The sequence below is a fragment of the Notechis scutatus genome, chromosome 1, assembly GCF_049901735.1.
Source record: "Notechis scutatus isolate UNSWTSFEM ecotype Mainland chromosome 1, rNotScu1.2, whole genome shotgun sequence".
Lineage (NCBI taxonomy): Eukaryota > Metazoa > Chordata > Lepidosauria > Squamata > Elapidae > Notechis > Notechis scutatus.
This window is the reverse complement of record NC_142009.1, coordinates 62580194-62596666: the sequence shown is the minus strand read 5'-3', so window position 1 is coordinate 62596666 and position 16473 is coordinate 62580194. Positions and strand designations below refer to the sequence as shown.

General features: G+C 40.5%; 1 protein-coding gene across 2 annotated transcripts in view; it reads right to left on the bottom strand.

The window, feature by feature from the left end:
* MDGA1 (MAM domain containing glycosylphosphatidylinositol anchor 1) overlaps nt 1-16473 on the bottom strand; it is a 345745-nt gene that overhangs the window by 224778 nt on the left and 104494 nt on the right. For both annotated transcript variants that reach the window (XM_087965585.1, XM_087965576.1), the window contains exon 2: nt 4902-5041. In XM_087965585.1, coding sequence (XP_087821711.1) covers nt 4902-5041 — 140 coding nt within the window. The remainder of the gene's footprint in view (nt 1-4901; nt 5042-16473) is intronic.

Below are 16473 nucleotides of genomic sequence, written 5' to 3'. Positions count from 1 at the left end.
AAAATCCAAAACATAAATAAATGTCCTTTAATGCCTCCAACTTGGCCCCACTGTTCAATAATTCTCAGTTGGAGATAAAACTTACTCAAAATAGTCTTCAAAAAGAAAGCAATACAGTTCGAACTTAATAAGCAGATAGAGGTGAAATAAAAAACCAAACAAACTACAATGAAGACATTTCCACAACAGACCAGTAATTACCAAATTCAAGGAGATAACAAGGCACAGTCTATTGGAAGGATGCCAACCAAGATAACTGTAGCCCAAAATAAAACACACTTTGCTTCGGGCAATGCTGTGTTTTAACCATCTCTCTTATATACTATTCTCTCCAGCTGCAACCAATGAGGAGCTGCTTCCTCTCTCATAAGCCAAGTTGTTGCCTTCTCCATTCTTCCCTGCATGTCCTAGGATGAAGAGGAGATGGGCCTGGTTCTTCCCTGACTGGCCAGCCGGCCTCTGCCCTTCCCCAGCCTCCTCCACAATCTCCGGAGCCACACCTCCACTCCCTGTCCGCTGTTCCTCCTCTCCCTCAGAGTCCGACTATACCAAGGGCATGACAATAATATTTACATTGACAGGGTGCAGTTCTCCAGATTTCCTGGCAGGAAATTCTTTGTATCCTAAGTGGACTCTACTAGAAATTAAACCTGGAATCTTCTGTAGGCAAAGTTCTACTCAGTAGAAAAATCAAGTTTCTTATATGGCAAACATGGGCATTCCTACTTAAGGGCAATTTTAGCCAGACGCTCCATAGGCTGGCTTCTTGCCTTACAACTTCCCCTGGCAAGTGGAGCCAAATATAGACCATCCATACTTCTCTAATTGGTTGCCAGAATCAGTGAAGTTTCAAATCCCACAATTTCATTAGGAAGTTAAGTAGTGTTTCGGTGCCCTTCCATCCTCTCATCCAGATCCTCTATCGTTACCTTGACCTTTTTTTTTTTTAAAAAAAGTAGGTAAGGATTTCACTCCTCAGCTAGCAGAACTAATTCCTAAAATAGCAACTACACCTTCTTTAAAGAGAACAGAAAAAAGCCAACAGCAAAAGGATCCTTTAAATTGAAATTGGCCTCCTTAACAATTGTGTTATAATTATTTATCAGGGATATTGACCTGAGGTAGGATGTGAGCTGATGCTAGTGAGGTTGCTAAGGGCTCAGGCACATACATCTGGCATGCAGAAAGCATCAAGTTCTTCCACTGATGTTTCTAAGCATGAAAAGGAAAGCTTCCAGTGTGAAGTCTTAGTCATTATAGATGAAAACAGAGGATAGACCAAGCCCTATGAATACTGAAAGCAGCATCCTATATTCCACCCGTATGGTTCAATACAATCATAACCATGTCTCTAGATTAGCTTTTTCCCAGACGTGGCTACTGTCAGTCTGAACTAAATCAGCAGCTTTCAAGCAACAAACCTATCCTTTCCACGATACGATCCCGACATGCTTTGATTTCCTCTGACTACCTTCCCCTGCTTGATGTGTGAAATGGACCAGAAACAGCGGGAGGAGGTAATACAATTAAAAAAAATTAAAAAATGGAATTCATGTACTATATTTTGGAGGGTTCAGAGTGAGTGGATATAAAAAGATGCGATAGTGAGAAAGTAGATGTGGGTTTGGGGACAATTTTCACTTCAGACTGAAAGTACTTTTCACAGATTCCTCTGTGTGATGAAAGGCACAGTTATTCCCATTTTGCAGATGCTAATCCAAAGCTTAAACAGAACAAATTTGCCAAAATCAGACAAAACCCAGGAGGGACAATTGGGAATTAAAATATTTGGCAACCTGTAAAACTGCAAAGTTGGAAAGCAACATTATTAGTGCTTTCATATGCTTTTGGTAATCTTCTCCTTGCCCACAGGCCTGACACGACATGATAGCAGTATCTCAGTATTTGAGAGGCTGCCACAAACAGGAAGGGGTCGATTTATTTTCCAAAGCACCAGAGGGCAGGACAAGAAACAATGGATGAAAACTAATCAAGGAGAGAAACAACCTGGAATTAAGGAGAAACTTCTTAACAGAGAGGACAATTAACCAGTGGAACAGCTTGCCTTCAGAAGTTGTAGGTGCTTCACCACTGGAGGTTTTTAAGATGAGACTGGACACCCACTTGTCTGAAATTATATAAGATCTCCTGCTTGAGCAGGGGATTGGACTAGAAGACCTCCAAGGTCCCTTCCAGCTCTATTCTGATTGATAGTCTATATGCAAGGTGGCTTGGATTTCAGGCTTGGGATGATCAGGTTCAGCAGACCTCACCTTGCTCTACCTGTAGAGTTAATGGCAGCCCATGAGGGATTTGTTTAGCCTTTGTACTCTCATTAAAAGCCTGAAGCCTCTTAAAAGGCATTCTGTTTGCATGACTGCTTCGGTTGGTTCTTTAATCTTTCCTCTGTTTTTTCTCTCTTCATTTTGGCTTCATTTATTTAGTTTGACCTTATTTTGGAACTTTAATGACTAACTGAGAGAAGAGTTGGGAGGGGATTAAGCAAAGGTCAAAAGATAAATCTTTGGTTTCGAGAAGCAGGAGAGAAGGAGCAGAGAAACGATACAAGAGGAAGATGAGATGAGAGACGGTAAGTATGGCTGCCCATTCCCACTGGTCCCTCTGAGTGTTACTCATCACTCCAATTTGTTAAGTCTTTTTTTTTTTTTACAAACTTTAAAGCAAATTTCAAAACTCTGCCCCTTCCTGACTAATGATAAGCAAAGGCAAGAAAACTAGTTCGAGAGAAAATCAAAATAAAAGGAGGGAGCCCTAGAAATCAAGAAATATGGATTTATATTCATGCTGTAAATTCAGATGCCATGGATATAACAGCCATGATATGAGTGAATAGAAGTTCTTTATCTGTATGCTAAGCCTTCCTCCTGCATCATGTATAGTATGAACAAAAACAGCTGAATCTTCTACTTCTCTTTACTTTTAAATAATAATAGAAATATATTTCCAAGCTCTTTGCCTTGATGGCCTCTAGCTATGTAACCTTGTCTTCTAAGCAGGAAGAGCCACTGTGAAGGTGCTATAAAAGGCTAGATCAAGACATAACAATGTTAGAAGAATGTACGCCATAGAGAAACCATTCAAAACTGAAATTACAGAGTTTATATATATATAGTGTATTTTTGTGCAGGAAGCTAGCTCAGTTGACTGTGCGGTTTGTAATTCTGTTTTCTACACCAGTCAGTATTTTTTCTTCTCATTTGGAAAAGGTGGACTCGTTTTACTTAATAATAGTCCAACTTCATGCTGTAAAAATATTTTGAAAGAGATACTTTGGATATCTAAAAGCACTTTTGAGGGAATTGTTAAAGCAGGTGCAATTTTCTCCAGGCTTGTATTATTGCTTTGGAAGGTGCTCCTAAAAGTCACCACATGCATGTACAGGCATAATTGCTTCACATTTCCCCCAATATTTCTCCACATTTTTCTCCCAGTGAAACAACTTGGCTTGACATACACCCTTTGCATGCAAAGACAGCCAGGGGCAGCTTCTGAAGCAAATACACAAACCTGGGGGGGCAAAGCACACAGCTGCTTTAATGATTTAAAAATATATGTTTAGGACATGCTCTTGCATGTTTCAAATTGGTTTTTGTTTTTTTCAAAGGAGGTTACAGTCACTCTTATAATGTGAGATTACTGGAAAGATGAGAAATCTTTCAGTCTTCAGTCTATGATAATACCTGTGTAGCAGGGGTGGGATTCAACCAGTTTTACTACCGGTTCAGTGATTGTATTTTGCGTGTGCAAATAAAGTTTAAGCTTGCTGCCCAGACAGCTGATAAGCGCTGCACACAGGTGCGCAGCATTTGAAAAGCCTCTTTTTTACTGCTTTTTCAAGCTCAGCTGTGCCGCACAAAGCAGCTGAGGTTGAAAAAGCAAGAAATAAAGGACAGGTAAGAGCCCAGACGGGCGGGCGGGTGGGCCAAAGAGCAGCAAACATAGAAATGGTCCTGTGTCTGCTGCTCTTCAGAGCTACCGGTTCTATAGAGCCGGGCAGAACCGGTAGCATCCCACCCCTACTGTGTAGTAGTTATTTTGGAAAATTAGAGCACTGAAAAGCTTCAAATTAACATGACTGAAGAAGGCCCTGCAAAGTACTCAAAGTGTATACACAATGCCACAACTTCTAAATGTTTCTTCTTAGTAGAAGTTGTATGACGAGACAACCAACTCATATTAGCTACAATATACCGATTCTTTCTGTTTTGTGGATGAAACAAAGCAGAAGGAATATATCACATGATGGTGAATTTGACAATGTGTTTTATTTCATTAGACATTTCTGAATGCCACATATGCAATGGATATTCTACCTGGCCAATTCAATTTTGCAGGGCTGGTGTCCTATGGGTTTCTTCGAATATACAAAGTCATCAATTGGGTCCTGAGAAGAGCATCTTCTCTGTAGTAGCATCTGCACTCTAGAACGAGATTTCCTCCTGAGATTCAGATGGCCACCACTTTGCTGTTGTTAAAAAAAAAAAAAAAAAAAAAAACCTCTATGAGATTGAATTGGCCAGGAATCTGCATATTGTGGCTTGTATGAATTGGTTTCCTGGTTCTACAACCTCTACAATTCCTTGCCATTGGTTATGCCAGCTTGGGGAATGGGAAATTGTGAAACACCCAGGCCTTCAGTGAGGAAGAATGAAACCCCTCCCTTTATTGCTTTTGCTATCTTTTTTCTCCTTTATTTTAAATGTTTTACTGTAATATCTTTGTTTGGTTATTGATAGCTTCCCACAGTTGCTCAAAATCAAGCAGAATAAAATTTTAAAAAATGATGAAGAAGAATCCCTATATTGATACAGCAGCAAATATCTGAGAATATCTGGCCAAACAATCTAACAATATCCTGATAATAAAAAGAGAAAGCTTACCTGTGGCCGTGGGTGCCCTGTAACTAAACACTGCAGAACAAGGATGTCACCTTCCCGAATAGTATACACTCGTTCACTGATGTTATCTTCCTTTACAACACATGCCTGCCCAGCATGGATGATCTGGGCCTGGGCAGGAGCTATGGAGAAAAAGAGAAAACTTGAGAAACAAATATCTGAGGAGTCTGTGTTCCATTGTTCTTGCAGCACCTGACTGCAGATATAAACAGTGCCATCTCAAAGCTACTCCAAAGTAAATCCCACTGTGCCCAATGAAGCTTGTTCTTAGGAAACCACTACAGGATGGCAACTTCAACTACCACTAAGGTCTTTAGAACTTGTATCATAAAGGCTATGCCATTCTCCAAAAAAAGAACATTGGCTAGAACTACTGCGTACGTTTGAAGTAGTGCAAATCAAATGATCTCATGGTTAAATTTTTATTTATTAAAAAACACATAGCATTAAAAATATCAATTTCTTCTTCATTCCACGCCATTAATCTCCCAAGATCTACAAATACAGAGGTTACATTGTAGTTCTGAACTTGTATAATTTGGCTCAGATTATTGTTTTCAGGAGACTGATTTTGACTAGAAAATGCTCTCAGGTTGAGGAGAAGAGAGATTCTTATGCAACTATTATCAATTCCCCAGCCGTAGAGCAAAAACAAGAACAAGCATGGAAACAAAAAGGAATGCGAAAGGTGCTTTTTCAAAAGGCAACTGGACTTCCTTTATTTTTCCTTGAAGACATTTAGCTTCTCGACTGACAAGCTTCTTCAGTTCTGAAGAGGAAGAACTGAAGTAATGAAAAAGCTCCTTGGTTGAGAAGCGAAACATCTTCAAGGAAAAACAAAGAAAGTTCAGTTGCTTTTTGAAAAAGCACCTTTGGGACAACAATGATCTGGATGACTAAGAATCTCCATAGATACCAAATAAAAAAGAAGATAAGAAAAAGAGAATACATATTTTATTCATATATATTTACCTAAAATAATTTTTATTTCACATTTCCAGTGGTACAAAAACAGAACCAAATCCTCATGAAAAAAATAATTACAGTCAGGACACTCAATTCCTTTTTTAAACAGAGGTCCACCAAACAAAAACAAATTAAATATTGAGAGATGGACAGTATCTATCTATCTATCTATCTATCTATCTATCTATCTATCTATCTATCTATCTATCTATCTATCTATCCATCCATCCATCCAGGGGTGGGTTTCTACCGGTTCGCACCGGTTCTATAGAACCGCTTGTTAACATCACCGGTAGTTCTAAGAACCGGTAAAACCGACACCTGCTTGGCCCCGTCCCTCTCTGCTGCTCCTACGGGCCAAAAACTGGTTTTTATTACTGCGCATGCGCGAAAATCCCTTCCTCATTCTCCCCCCGTCCACCCCTCCCTTTGCTGTTCCGGTCCCTGCCCCTATCTGCCACTCCAAAGTAAAAAAAACAACCTGTTTTTTTTTACTGCACATGCACAAAAATCCCTTCCAAGTGTTTATTTATTTTTTTAGTATCTGTTTTGTTTTTATGATTAATAAAACAAAAACAGATAGTAAAAAAATTAAATAAATACATAAATAAAAAAGCAACTTACCAAAAGGGAGACAAGCAACATCTTGTTACATTAATGTTATACATTATCTGTTTCTGCTTAAATCAATATATAGCAACATCAATGTGACAAGAAGTTGCATGCATACATAAATTAAATATTTTAAATAAAAATGTTTTATTTTTTTAAAAATATAAACAAAAACATAAAACATAAACCATCTTCAGTTACATATAGTGTGTTGGTTGGTACAAATCACTTGTGCACAATCTCTGCAGTCTTTCCTTTCCAATTTGCATTAATCCTTATATCATGCTAAGCAATTGGCCACTAAGCAAGCACCTGGTCATTAATTGAGTACCACTTAAATTTGGGTTGCCAGCCACATGGCCACCTGCCTGGACCTTGCCAGGGCCTCCCCAGGCCTTAGAAACTGGCAAAAAGCACTTGCTAAGCAATTGACCACTAAGCGAGCACCTGGTCATTAAGTGAGGACCACTTAAATTTGGGTTGCCAGCCACATGGCCACCTGCCTGGGCCTTGCCTGGGCCTCCCCAGGCCTTGGAAACTGGCAAGAAGCACTTGCTAAGCAATTGGCCACTAAGCAAGCATCTGGTCATTCAGTGAGGACCACTTAAATTTGGTTTGCCAGCCACATGGCCACGCCCACCCCAGTCACATGACCACATAACCATGCCCACCCAGTCACATGACCACGTAACCACGCCCACCCCAGTCACATGACCACATAGCCATGCCCAATCAGCAATCCACTCCCACCCCAGTCACATGACCACCAAGCCACACCCACAAATTAGGCCATGCCCACAGAACCGGTTGTTAAGAAATTTGAATCCCACCCCTGCATCCATCCATGTATCTATGCTGAAAAGGAGAGACAGAATCATTCAGATGGACCAGGGCAGAAAGTTCAATAGCTGTAGAGAACTACTTTTTTTTCAAAGCAGAAATCAACCTTTAAATATTATGATCCTATTTAAGGCAAGAGCAGGCAACATGTGGTCTTTTTTCTTCTTCTTTGAGGAATGAAGTAACACAAGCACCTACATTCACAATTGTTTATGGTATGGATCTGCACTGCTGGTTTAAACCAGATATCAATTATGGTAATAATTTTGGAAAGTGGCTTTTAAAAAATATTCTCATCCAAATTTAGGAATGGAAAGAATACTTCTTTTGCCCACATACCTTAATTTGTGGTTTCTGAACCAACAGGTAAACTGAAATGGAACATCCTTTAATCCTTTAAAATGCATATATGATGCATTTAGTTAGGTAGAATTTAGAGAGAGTAATAGAACAGACAAATAAAAATGTGTATTCCATTTTTGTGCCAAGTTTTTAAATTTTCACCTAGAAAGAAGATGAAAATAATCTAATATTGTTAACATACGAAACTGAAAAAAATTGGAGCTATCAGATCCATCAATATTTACTTTTCCAAATTGGTGTATTGGACTTAAGTTCCCATACTTCATGGAGGAATTGTGACAGGTGAAGTCCAAAATGTTGGGCTAGCAATGAAATTGGTAGGGCAAATCTATTTCCTTTCTACATCTCATTCTAAATAGCCACTGCCGTTGTTTGCTTTCTTAATCTAGCATTTTAATAACGAACGAATTCAGGACTAGAACAAACATCTTAGAAGAGTCATATTCTAAACAAGGAAATAAAGCAAACACAGCCCCACATATCTAAACTGTTCGGAGATTATCAAGAAGCTTAAACTCGTTAAATAAGGTCACATTGCCATTAATAATACATAATGAGTCCAGATATTTGGATCATTTTAGATAATTGCAGTCTGGTTAGGGGAACAGATCTCTTATAAACTAGATCAGAAGCTATGTGAATTGCCCTAAATGATCAGAAGGCAGCTCCCTACTCCTTATTTTGCCTATGTGTTGGCCTATGTATCGTTTATTTTGAGGTGCACTGTCCTGAAGTTGGGCCTTTCCATACTCTTCAGCTCCTAAAGCCACTGGTGAAATAGCTGGATGACAAACTACCCCTTCCTGAGCATTACAGACAGTCCTCGACAACAGTTCATTTAGTGACCATTCAAAGTTACAACGGCACTGAAAATAGTGACTTATGAGCATTTTTCACACTTAAAACTGTTGCAGCATTCCCATGGTCACATGAATAAAATTTGGGTGCTTAGCAACCTATTGCAGGGGTCGTCAACCTTTTGGACCTCAGGGACCACCAAACTCATAATTTAAGATCCCAGGGACCACTAACCGGTTCTGTGGACGTGGCCTAATTTGTGGGTGTGGCTTTGTGGTCATGTGACTGGCTGGGCATGGCATGTATGTAAATATTATAAATATTTAGATAAATATTGATTTTTTTTATTAAAAAAGAGCAACTTTTACCCAAAATTAGGCAAAGCAGGCAGTCAGATTGAGTTGCTCACAGAATCATTCACAAATCTATCTATCTGCCCTTGGTTAGCTCAGTCTGTCACATAAAATTTGCTTGCAAGCAAACTCACAAAATTAACTCACAACACACCATGTATGTAAGTATTGAATTTTTTATTTAAAAAAGAGCAACTTTTACCCAAAATCAGGCAAAGCAGGCAGGCAGATTGAGTTGCTCACAGAATCATTCAATGATCTATCTATCTGCCATCAGCTAGCTCAGTCTCTCAAATTTGCTTGCCGTGAGTCTGGACTGAATAATAGAACCTTCAGTCCTAAGGGAGGTTCGGCTGTGCTTAAAAGCAGAACCAAAGATCTAAAGGCTAGCTAGAAAGCAAGAAATCCAACCATTTCCTGCTTCCTAGCTAATCTAAATCTCACAGCTGATGGTCAGAAAAATAGCAATTTAGCAGGCAAGTTTGCAGGTAAGGAGTGAGTGGGCGGGGAGCAGAGGTGCTATTTGAACAGTTCGCACCTATTCACACGAACTGGTAGCGGTTATTTGGCATGGGTCGCCGAACCAGTGGCAATCCCTGGCTGGCCACGCCCCCAACCTGGTTGCCTGGTCACTCACTTGCAATTGCTCTCCTAGCTTTCCATTCCCCATGTCCTCTTTCTCCCCGGGGAAAAGGAAGAAAGGCATGGACCCTGCAAGTATCGCTTTCCCCATGTGAGTTAAAGTATCAGGAGTGAGAAGGAGTGCGGTCTGACAGAGGGGGTGGGGGTGAATCGAGCCTTGGAGAAATTTAAAGGAGCTGCTTCCAAAATGCTTGTCTGTTAAGTGCTCTCTCTCTCTCTCTCTCTCTCTCTGTGTGTGTGTGTGTATGTATGAGAGAGAAAGAAGGAAAGAAAGAAAGAGGGAGGAAGGTAGAGAAAGAAAGAAGAAAATAGGAAGAGAGAGAGAGAGATAAAACTCTGTGCTATTATTTTTAATTGTTCCATTATTTATCATGTGTTAATATTTTACACTGTCCCTACACCTAGAGTGATTTTTCTGCCTTTCTTTTGCCCAGGGCTACCACATATTTTTCAGGGTTTACATGCATTCAATGTCAATAGTCCAGAGCATAAAATACACATGTGTTTAACAAGAGTTGAAAGGGACCTCGGAGGTCTTCTAGTCCAACCCCCAGCTCAGACAAGAAAACTGAGGATGCCAAACTCTGAGTCAAAATCCTGGGAAAGGTGTCAGAATAATACTTAGAAGGGACCTTGGGGTGAACCCTATACCATTTCAGAGAAATGGCTGTCCAGTCTTTTCTTAAAAACTTCCAGTGATTGAGCACCCAGAACTTCTGGAGACAGGCAGTTCCACTGGTTAATTGTTCTCACTGTCAGGAAATTTCTCCTTAGTTTTAGGTTGCTTCTCTCTGTTCAGTTTCCATCCATTGCTTCTTGTTTGCATTCTGCTTCTTTGGAAAATACATTGTCCCCCTTTCTTTGTGGCAGACCCCTAAAAGCCTGTTGCCTATCACACTCTTTAGTAAAGGATGTGAGCCATTTCCTCCTTTCAGTGGTCCATGAAAGTACATCTATAGTATGCATATAATAAAGTCAAAAAAGGTGAAAAACATTTTTACAGAACTATAGATAAGTTGAGGCTGGCTGACAAGGAATGGCTGGGAGGGGAGGGGCCAGGTGAGGCATCCCTTGATGTGAGTGACATTGAGTTGGCCACACCCACCCAGTCACATGACCACCAAGCCATGCCCAGCCAGTCACATGCCCACCCAGCACGCCCACCCAGTCACATGACCACTAAGCCATACCCACCCAGTCACATGACCACAAGCCACGACCACCAAATAAGCCATGCCCACAGAACCGGTAGTAAAAAAATTTGAATTTCACCACTGGCGGGGAGGGTTCCCGTGGGCCATGTGGGCGGTGCAGCATTGTATTTCTGCGCAGCCTGGATTAATTGCTTTGGGGGGTGCTCTGGGGGTGAGATTTCTCTGCGGCCCACCAAAATTTTCTCACGGCCCACCGGTTGGCGACCGCTGACCTATTGAGAGTTTTGCAGCGATAATTCAGAGCCAGAAAAATAAACAGAGATGGCTGATGTTTCATTTAACATCTTTATAAACATAAGTAGATTTTACAAATCAGTTGTTGATTTTTCCAACATGGAGCAAACTCAAACAGAAACATGTTGCAAGTTCAGAGCAGAGCTCCAGTCTATAGCAAGCAAGCAAGTTAGTTTCATCTTCAATAGACAGACTCAGAGCTCAACATAGCTGCAGAGTTGCAGAGCTTAATATAGAGCCACACCTAAGCTACTTTTAGTTTCAGTTTCCAGCCTAGGCTACTTCTAGTTTCAGTTTCCAAAACAGTCCTCATTAGTTGCTATGCCTATTCATTGGCTGACCTTGTTACCAAGCTCTATTCCAGTTCATGAACATACTGATACAACCGACTCATATTTATGACAGATGCAGTGTCCTAGAGTCATGTGATCACCTTCTTCATCCATCTGACAAGCAAAATCAATGGGGAAGCCAGATTCACTTAACAACAGTGGCAAGAAAAGCCATAAAATGGGGCAAAATTGTGGTCATAAGTCAAGGACTACCTGTAATTAATTCACTCAATTTATATCCCACATTTGCATTCACAAATTGGTTACAATACCTAACAATGTATGTGTGAGAGAGACTGTGTCTAAGACTTCAAATTCAGAGAGAAAAAAAAGGGCTTTGGGGTGCAGATTCAAACTTAAAGCATCACTTTGGGATACGCAAGGATTCAAACCTAATACCTTTCCAAAACTCTTCAAAGCTGCTGAATTTTCTCTGGGATTATGAGAAGCATGTGTAATACACACAGTCACATATAATTCTGTTTTTACTGTACATGTCCGCTTTTCTCCTGATTTCAAGCTGTTTCTCCATAGAAGAAGTTTGAATGAGTACACTGATGAGCTAACTGGGAAATATAAGTCACAACAGTGCCGTACCCCTCTTTTTCAATCTATCTCTAGCTCCATATTTACATAGTGAATACAATTCGGGATGAAGATTGGGTAAAGGAAACTGAAGATGTGAGTCACAGTTCCCCAGCACACTAGATTTAAACATAAATCATATACAGGTAGTCCTCAACATATGACCACAATTGAGTCCAACATTTCTGTTGTTAAGTAAGACATTTGATGTGAGTTTTGCCCCATTTTACAACTTTTCTTGCCACATTGTTAAGTGAATGGCTGCAGTTGTTAAGTTAGTAACACGGTTGCTCAGTGAATTTGGCTTCCCCAGAGGTGGTATTCAGCAGGTTCTGACCAGTGTCAAGTCCAAAATTGACATATGTATAGCCATTGTAGTTAGGCTTAGTATATATTCTTTTTCTTACTTTCTCTTTGGCAGTTATGGGGGAAAGAGTTTTGGGCTTGCCACATTCCTAAGGAGGGAGGAGTAGAGATAGAGAGAGTTGTTTAGGCTAGGTGATTCTTCTTCCCATGGGAAAACGAGCTGACCGTACTCAGGCCACTTGAGGTGCAGATTTATGACATCAAGCAACGTTGAATTACTTCTATTGGAGAATGTGACTTTTGGGGGTTGTTTCTAACTTCTAATATTGTGGGGTAATTCCAGGTTGTGTCAGATCCAGAATTACCATGGACTTTGTCAATTTGATCCTTTCCTAAATAAAAGAAATTGTTTTGGAAGATGGACTTTGCTCTTTTCTTTTTAAATGGATTTCATCACTTGGAAACCTGACAACCAGTTCTGGAGAACCGGTAATGGAAATTTTGAGTAGTTCAGAAAACTGGCAAATGCTACCTCTGACTGGCCCCGCCCACATCTATTCGCTGCCTCCCAAATCCCAGCTGATCAGCTGGGTCTTCTTTTGTTGCCCTGCACAGGAGAACGGAGCTGGAAGGCAGGTTAGTGGGGTGGGCATTTTGGGTATTTTGCAGTAACCTTCCCCTGCTCACCAAGCCACATGATGCCCACCAAGCCACGCCCACAGAACTGATAGTAAAAAAATCTGAATCCCACCACTGGGCTTCCCCATTGACTTTGCTTGTCAGAAGGTCACAGAACGTGACCATGTGACTTCCCTCCCAGGACACTGCAACCAGCATAAATATGAGTCCGTTCCCGAGTATCTGAATTTTGATCAGGTGATCGCAGGGATGTTGCAATAATCATAAGTGTGAAAAACCATCATAAGTCACTTTTTTGATCCCACTGTAACATTGAACGGTCACTAAATGAACTGTTGTAAGGCAAGGACCTGTAATTATAGGACCATGACAATTGCTGAAAGACACCATAAATCTTGTTTATTCTCATCTTTGCTCTCTGTCCCCATGATTCTCTCACATCTCAATTAATGGCTGCAGAGTGGAAGAAGACCCTGAGTTATGCCAGGTTTGTTTTCATACCTGGATCTTGCCAGGCAGAAAAACAGAGGGATGCTGTAAGGAAGAGTTTAAAATCAGAGGGCAGCAGGCAAAAGGGGATGCCTGCTTGTCCCACACCCTTGCTTTTTTCTGCCCGTGGCTTCCTTCCTCCCCAAAGGCTTTTGTCCCTCAGCTCCTGTAGTAGATTTGCTGGAAAGAGTAGGCCAATGTGGCTTCTCATGCTCTGCAGCCACTAATAAGGATAAAGAGAACATTTGATTCAGGAAATGTTGAGATGTCAAATTCCTGTATCATATCACGTTCTTCTCTTCCTCCTCTTTTGTCTGGCCTTTTGACTAAGTTATATCCTTTCATTTTCGCTTTCATCCAAGATTTCACCCCACCAAGCTTCAGTAATTTGACTTCCTACATTGCAACTTCTAATTCTTCCTGTTTGTACCTGATATATAGAGATTTTATAGAGATTCTGGAATTCTTGGGTCAGGTGCCTTGGATTATTCCTGCCATTATTTATGGTGTATCCTTCATCCTCATCCTAGTCTTGTCTTGGCACTTGGCATCACACTACCTTCTTGGTGCTTTTTTTCCTCTACCACGTCAGTGGTGGGATTCAATTTTTTTTAATTACCAGTTCTGTGGGCATGGCTTGGTGGATGTGGCAGGGGAAGGAGACTGTAAAATCTTCAATCAGAGGTGGCATTTGCTGGTTCTCCGAGCTACTCAAAATTTCCACTACCGGTTCTCCAGAACTGGTCAGAACCTGCTAAATACCACCTCGGCTACATGTTTCCAAGGTGCCTTCCAAGCATTTTCTTCTTAGTTGTAGCCCATCTCATACCAGAAATCTTCATCTTAGAAAAATGACCCACTATTGACAAATTCTGCCAAGACTCAACAACCAACCAAGCAAAAACCAGAATTGGATTTCAGAAAAAGAAAACCTATTTAATGCTAGTCTAAGCTAAATGCATAATAGAATAGAACAGAATTCTTTATTGGCCAATGATTGGACACACAAGGAATTTGTCTTGGTGCAAACCTTGAAAATAATCTTGAAAATAGTAAGTTCCCAAGCAGATGTATTAATTATATCAGAGTGTTCCTGAAATATTTATTTCCTATAGTTTCCCATCTTGCGGTAGTGGGGTTCATTTTTTTTTTTACTACCGGTTCTGTGGGCATGGCTTGGTGGGCGTGCCAGGGGAAAGATACTGTAAAATCTCCATTCCCTCCCCACTCCAGGGGAAGTTTACTGCAAAATCCCATTCCCTCCCCACTCCACTAACCTGCTTTCCAGCTGGGTTCTCCTGTGCAGGGCAACAAAAGAAGACCCAGCCCATCAGCTGGGACTCAGGAAGTAGAGAATAGATGGGGGCGGGGCCAGTCAGAGGTGGTATTTGCCGGTTGTCTGAACTACTCAAAATTTCTACTGCTGGTTCTCAGAACTGGTCAGAACCTGCTGAATACCACCTCTGCCATCTTGGCTATATTACCTCTCTTCATCTAAGCTGCACTCTTCCCCACTTCCTTCCCACAGCTTCTCCCGAATCCACACTAATCCATCTGCACAGTCCTTAGTTCATTTCAAGCACTACTTCTCTTCCTGGGCCACATCCTTTAACAAGAAATACACTGCTTGTGACCCCACCTCTTTTGCAGTGACCTCCCCAGCTGTTGCAGTGTTTTCAGAACTATATCTGGGCATGTTATTTGTCTTTGTTTGTTTAAAACCATTTATATAGCTGTCTATCTTTCAGCCAACTCACTTCACCCACGTGCATAAATAGAAAGGCATACTGTGTGTGTCAAGGAGTCATCACCAGAATTGCTTTCCCTTTTTGGGGCAAGGGCGACAACCCTTCCCTTTGCACAATCCAAATCACCTTCCCTAAATCTTAAAGCAACTGCTCATCATACATCTTTATCCTTCCCACTGTTCCTTTAAAAAAAAAACTTAGTAGATTCTTCATAGACAGACATCTGAAAATACCCTCAATTGTTGTACAGATATAGAATGATGATATGGCCACATTAACAATTAGTTAACTTGTTTTAAGGGGTAGTAACGTAATGAAAGTGCATAGCGGTTCTTTTGCCTCCTTCTCTCTCCCTCTTCCCATCTTTTCAACTGACTGGTAATTCATTGTCTCTTTCCACAAGCATTATCCAAACAATTATGGATTAATAGATTCTTAGAATGCCTTCACAACAAATGCACAAGATTTCATCTCAGACCGTTCTTGCCTTGCCTTCAACATCTGCAGGCTCCTGCTGTTTTGCTCATAACAGCCTCAGCTGTCATTAACAAATAAATACACCCAAGGTACAACACAAAGCTCTGTAGGCAGAGCTGAGCAGATGGGAGGCCTGCCCTTCCCAGGTGGACGAGAGATTAATGTTTATTAAGCATGCCAGTATTAGGAGGATGAAACATTTATATAAACCTAAAAAGAGGATTTAGAGCTTGTGCAAGGAAGATTGCAAGAAAAAGGAACAAGGACACACGAGAATGAACACCTTTGCCATAACATCCAAGTTTTACCCTCAGTTTCATGACATGCTAAGCCCTGTTTTATGAATACTACACAAGCTACTCACAAGTAAATGTCACCAACTGAAGTGTAGTTTAGGTGGTCCATACTTGCACATTATTAATGTACCACTTGATCTTATCTTTTTCAATTTTGGGATGTGTGCTTGATTTGGTCAAATGAATCCATCTGTATCTAGATTGGTATAATATGAATGAAAAATGCAATATTGCTAGTGTCCCTGGAATAGTGAATTTTTACATCTCTTAGTTGCTAATTAATTTAACAGTTGTTGGAAAAACATTCCAACATTTCCCTGCTAAACTTGTCACAACTGCTGCTTTCATTGGGGATTCATGCACAGAAAGAATAATGTTTCCATAACCAGCCAATTTTTCTCTTGATTCATTCAGCCCTAATTTTGAAAATAAATTCATTGCCTGTATCTTCATGCTAAGTCTTTCAAGTCAATTTGTGGAACTGGGCCACCTAGAAGTATCTTGAGATGATTTTTCCATCTTTAAGATAAGTCATTTTTGGGTAGCCAGACTACTCTGTAGACCTTCCTGGCTTTCAAAATACATGACAATGCAATGTTAATATATATTGCTAGTCCATGTATGATATGCCATACGCTAAATAGATAAAATAAATTTTCC